The sequence below is a fragment of the Brienomyrus brachyistius genome, chromosome 5, assembly GCF_023856365.1.
Source record: "Brienomyrus brachyistius isolate T26 chromosome 5, BBRACH_0.4, whole genome shotgun sequence".
NCBI lineage: Eukaryota > Metazoa > Chordata > Actinopteri > Osteoglossiformes > Mormyridae > Brienomyrus > Brienomyrus brachyistius.
The window spans coordinates 31,605,564-31,611,427 of record NC_064537.1 but is presented as its reverse complement, the minus strand read 5'-3'; the positions used below and the strand labels follow the sequence as shown (position 1 = coordinate 31,611,427).

At 39.8% G+C, this 5,864-nt stretch overlaps 1 protein-coding gene across 2 annotated transcripts; it reads left to right on the top strand.

The window, feature by feature from the left end:
- Positions 1-656: 656 nt before the first annotated feature.
- Positions 657-5,864, top strand: mrpl10 (mitochondrial ribosomal protein L10). 2 transcript variants are annotated; one of them, XM_049015653.1, is made up of 5 exons: positions 657-771; positions 1,337-1,500; positions 2,387-2,551; positions 4,138-4,282; positions 5,308-5,864. In XM_049015653.1, the coding sequence occupies exons 1-5, from the start codon at positions 732-734 to the stop codon at positions 5,541-5,543; spliced, it is 750 nt and encodes a 249-aa protein (XP_048871610.1). In that variant the 5' UTR covers positions 657-731; the 3' UTR covers positions 5,544-5,864. The 2 variants fall into 2 exon arrangements, with proteins under 2 accessions (XP_048871610.1, XP_048871609.1); XM_049015652.1 differs by having other exon boundaries at positions 674-771; positions 1,334-1,500.

The following is a 5,864-nucleotide window of genomic DNA, read 5'->3' as shown; positions in this document are numbered from 1 at the left end:
TGCGCATGTAAATCCCAGTAGGACTGTCATGTTTATCTCGTAGCTTTGCCGACAGCGCCACGGTCAAATTCATTAAACTACTATTTATAATTTAAAAAAATCTATCTTTTGTCTGACAGTTTATGTAATTATATAACACTGTTGCTACTTAAATAAATAAGATACAATTTACCATTATTTACTAACCAACATACCACAAATTTTCAAATGTATGTCTGACACTAGAATGGTATTTGTGTTTTCTAGAATTAATTTGATATAATTATGCTATAAATGTACTATGAAAAATGAAAAAAAAAACACATAGGCGTGCGATAATTTGGAACTTTGGAATATTGTTATTTTTATAGTTACAGAGTATATTCTGTGTCCAACTACTGAACTAGGTGTTTGTACAACCGTCATACAATTCCTTGCAAATGTGGTTATTTCCCACGGCAGGGGTTACACGACAAGTTATTTTGGCTTATGATCGGAACAGAATGCCTGTATCATGAATATTTCATATTACTCCTCAGTTTTTATTTTTGTAGTGTCTTAGAATATTATGAGGAATATTTAAGCATCGTTCTTGTCAATGTAAGAAGTACGTAGTATAGCAAATATACTACAATTCCATTGGTACACCGATCATAACATAGTAGATGTTATGTATCAGACGATACATAGGAACTGAAAAAAACTACAACGTACGCCTTCTTACATACGTGAAACGACATTTCCGGTCAAAGATGGCGGCGACCTTGTGCTTCACGTTCCTGCCTAAGCAAGGTATGATACTGCAATTGCAATATGTAGACAGACGATTAGATGCGAACAATATTGTTTAAATGCGTGGAACATTCAAACGTTGTGCTTTAGATGAGTTACGACGCTTTAGAAGTCAGCATAAGTAATTAGGCTAGGTAATAATGTGCCATAACGAAATTATATTTCCAATAGGAAAAGGATACATTGGATTTTCCTGTGCTTAATAATTATATTATATTATAATAATTTGCAAATAATCTGAACAGATGTTGTTCAGCAGACGTTTGTGATTCTTTTTCATCCGCTACTCTATAATTGCTAAGCTTCCAAGTGGTATGCTCTGCAAATTAGGTAGTGTATTAATGCTGTTATTTCAGAGTACTGTGAAAAGTAGAATTTTAGGTTTTACGAAGCTGAAATAAAAGCCTGTCAATGCTGTGCTTGAGTGCTGCTGCAGTGTGTAAAGCTAGCACATAAATTGTTATATTTATTTCCATGCTTGAATATTCTGTTTGACATTGTTGCAGGTTCTGAGGTTAGCATGTTTAATTGTGAAAATGATCAATTACTGGATTATGTCTAGCAGGATGGCTGCCACTGAGACAGTGTGTTCGCTACGGCTCCAAGGCCGTCACCAGGCACAGGAAGCCAGTGCATTTCTTTAAGCAGAAGCTGCTGGCTATTACAGAATACATCCCTCCCAAACCTGAGGAATGTTCCAGAGTGTCCAGCACCAGAGAGACAAAGCAGGCAAGTCAGTAGGTGGTGACTTGTTAAGGTTAATAGAGGCCACACTGAAAGTGTCATTGCTGTTTAGTTATAACCACATTGCTGTTTCATATTCTTTGTATCCTTATTATCATTTCATTTGGTTGTACTCTGGATGTCTGGTAGTTGTATATCGGTTTCCTGCATTTTATACTATATGTATGTTGCCTTTATTCACACTGTATTGTATAGACTTAACCAAACAATGCACTAAATGCAAAGAATTCCTCAATAAATAGTCATTAAGTTTTTATTATATTAATATTATGTTTCAATATATAATGTTTCATTAAATAGAGCTGAAATCAGTATATTGCCATGCACATGCAGTTTTGGTCTTATTCAATTTTAACACAATGTAACTGAACAGAAAACATTTACTCTAATATTAAGATAAACTTTATTGATCCCAATACAAACACATTGGCTGAAAAGTGAGTTGGTGATAGGTTATGCAAGTGTCCACCAAGGGTACTGCTTTTCAGAACCCTGAAATTTTACATTCAACAGATTTTGGCCAAAAACTGTTTAAGAAATGTCTGCTGATGTCCAAAGGTAGTGTTTATAAGTGTAAGGTTTTTTTGGAAAAACAAATTCTGATATCTCTAGCCTATAATGTTCTTTTCTTTTGTAAATAATGAAATATATTACCTGTTGATTAGCAAAAATGAACTCAGCTTGACACTTTACTCCATTTTAATGTGATATGTTTTATCTCCACTTCAGTTCCTTTATTGTGGATTGCTCTTTAGTGCACTTAGATGTTGTTTTTGTGAAAGTCAATGAAATCGCACTACAGTCAAATGTTGCTGCTGTCTATATAGGTTTTATTTACTGGTTAGCATACTTCTTATCGTTGTTGCACTAGGACAGCAGAATGACTGCCTTCATAAAGAGGGAGGTGCAGGTCACATTCCAGCAGTCTAAGATGATTGTTGTGGTTCAGAACAATGCCACCACCACTGAGGATATGCTGCAGCTTAGACACCGGCTTCACAAGCATGACGTCAGTGTCAAGTTTTTCCCAAACCAGGTGAGGCTGATATCCAGAGCTTATGAAGGTGTTTCCTCTGAGACGAAGCTTGTAGCTGTGGTTTCACTGTGTTAAAGGGGCCACAGAGTCGCAAGGCTTTCCTGCCTGGGCAGTAAGTATCTGATAGGCATGTATGTACAGAGATGATTCAAAAGGCACTGGGAGCCCAAAACGTACCACACCCAACCTGGTAAAAATGATCGCCTTTGTTTTACTGTGAAGTGTAAATTGATAATATCAGCAAAGCTAATTTAATAATCAACAATTGCTTTGTTTTCACATTACTGTGGAAAAACAGAATACACAAATAAAGCAGATTTGTCGTTGCAATGTACTATGTAATCAGCTGCCCTTGGGGGCCCCGTCCCATCTGGGGGCCCCGTCCCATCTGGGGGCCCCGTCCCATCTGGGGGCCCCGTCCCATCTGGGGGCCTTGCCTGTACTGTCCCTATGCCTCTGTGTATATATATTCAGCCTGAGGAGTTTGGTTTTGGGAATGGATTGTGCATTAATATATATATTTATGATGAGAGGTGAGTCTTTTAACTATACGATCCCTACCTTTTGCTGTGCATGCAGGATATTAGGTGTGCTGCATCATCTGGAGCCCATACTTGAATCCATGGCTTTATTAGCTATGTTTCTATGCTCCAGATATTTAAAAAAATCTTTTGAAATGAAAGGTATTGTGCAGGTTTATTTGGTGTGTGGCAGATGACCTCTTTAGAAACTGATTTTATGCCAATATTAAAAAAATTGCTTCGGAAATATTAGCTTTCCTAGACAATAAATGTAAAATCTTCAATTAATGTCAGGAAATATAGTAGTTAATTCACTTTTCTGCTTGCAGTTTTGTAATAGCGCTTTTTCATTTCAAACGGTACGCTTAAAATGCCAAAATCAACTTCTGTCACAGCTGTGATGTTATAGTGAGTGACAGTTATGACTATTAGACAGCTGATGCTTGTTCTGTACAACTCATTGCTGAATTGAATGCATGATAATTCTTATGAAGTTGAGTGTTCTGTATATGGGCAGTGGTACAGGGCCTGGTGTGATAGTCACACTACAGTAAGAACAAGTACTCACAGTATAGCCATTGGTCAGCATCATTAATCGGTTGTAATCTGAGAATTTATAATTGGGTGTTTTATTCTCCAAAGATCAGAGTCAGAGTGTTTTATTGTCAATTGCTTTACATGTACTAGCCATATCAGGATATCGAGATTACGTGTCCCACTGTCCCTTGCGTACAGTAGACAAACAATACAGGACGGGACGACTTATAACTTCCAAAACATGGGGAAACTCTTGAGAAGGACGTCTTTGTACAATATGTTTTCAGGCATATGATTAGTTGGGCAATGTGCCATTGATTATATAAACCAGCGGTTTCCATTGGGGTTTTCCCCCCGAGAAAATAGACCAGAGCAATGGACCACTGACCACATGCATGATCACTTAAGTAGCTAAGTGCTGGGGTGGGCTTTAATATTTCTTGCCATATCCTCAGGTGAAAAACCCTGGTATGAACATGATTCTCAGTGGATGGAAGTTAAAGCTCAATGCTCTGCTTCTGTCTGCAGGTAATGAGAGATTTCCTGTCAGATTCGATGCACAAGAACATGAAGCCCCTGTTCATTGGCTCCACAGTCCTGTTTGTTAGCAAGGAGCCCAAGTTGAAAGAGGTTCTGCAGATCCTGAAGAGCTTCCCACAGCTGGTACTGGTTGGTAAGTCGGTCCACAGTAAAGAGACCTCCAAACAGCAGCAAAAGGTTTTGACAGACTTCGCGTGACCATCACTGACACAATGAATCACACATCAGAAGATAGTCCCACTTTAAGAGTACTGCATTTCTTAACTGCCTATAGTCAATGATTCTATAGCAATGTATTTGGCTTCGTGTTTCCTTCTTGAGCAGTTATTGTGATAGGGGAAAAAAAAATCCCTTAATATTTATTATTATTATGCTAAATAACTTTCTGGATGGTTTTAGCATACAAATCATTTCATAGAACACATTTTTGAAAGGCTTCAATACACTGTGTATTAACTTTCATGCATTTTCTACATCTGAAATTAGCTTATTTGAGGGAAAGTTAATATGATGATAGCTGCAGATCTATGTGCTCTTTGGTTACTGTGAGTCTAAACTCATTACACTGTACAACATCCATCCATCCATCCATTTTCCAAACCGCTTATCCTACTGGGTCGCGGGGGGTCCGGAGCCTATCCCGGAAGCAATGGGCACGAGGCAGGGAACAACCCAGGATGGGGGGCCAGCCCATCGCAGGGCACACTCACACACCATTCACTCATACATGCTCACCTACAGGCAATTTAGCAACTCCAATTAGCTTCAGCATGTTTTTGGACTGTGGGGGGAAACCGGAGTAACCGGAGGAAACCCCACGACGACATGGGGAGAACATGAAAACTCCACACACGTGTGACCCAGGCGGAGACTCGAACCTGGGACACTGTACCAACAGTGTTACGTTTTTTTTCCCCAGTCTTTCATTGTATATTTTTCATGCAAGTAATACTGCTATAAATTTAGCCAGTAGAAGCATTGTCCTCTCTAAAAAAATCCCAGTGTGCCAGGTCAGTGAAGAGGACATTTTTATGCTGCAGATCCTGGATGTTCCCAGCACTCTTTTAAAGATTTTCTCTGAATTTCGGAATAACTATCTTCAACACATAAGGTGATTCACTTGCTTTTGTCTGTCCGTTTTTTTTTTTATTCTCGCAGGAGCTTGTGTGGACGACACGCTGATGAGCAGGCAGGGCATAATGAGCTACTCCAAACTGCCACCGCTGGTCACGGTTCAGGGGCAGGTGCTGGGTGGCCTCAGCCTGCTGAGCTCCCAGACTACCTCAATGCTGCACCGTCACCCTGCCCATCTGTCCGCTCTTCTCCAGCAGTACCTCAAGCAGCGGGGGCCGTCCCAGGAGACTGGACCTGAGGCACAGGACAGTGTAGCGTAAGGGCAGTTCTGGAGGAGCTGAACTCCTGTCTCCAAGACTTGCAGCGAATGCCGTGTTCCACAATGCCTTGGCTCCATAATGATTGAACTCGGACAGCCAGTCATCTGAGTGTCAGCTGCGAATTATGATTTCTAAAATTTGCAGGTCTGGTTTCTGTGGAGCTGAGCTGTGCAGCCCTGCTCTGTGCAGATGGCTGCTAATCCTGTGTGTCTTTATTGTTCGCTTATGTGCTTGAAGTACCCTGTAAATATTTGTGTAGATCCTGGGTAAATAATACATAAAAAAAAACATGGTGGATCTTATTAAAAGGAATCAACAGCT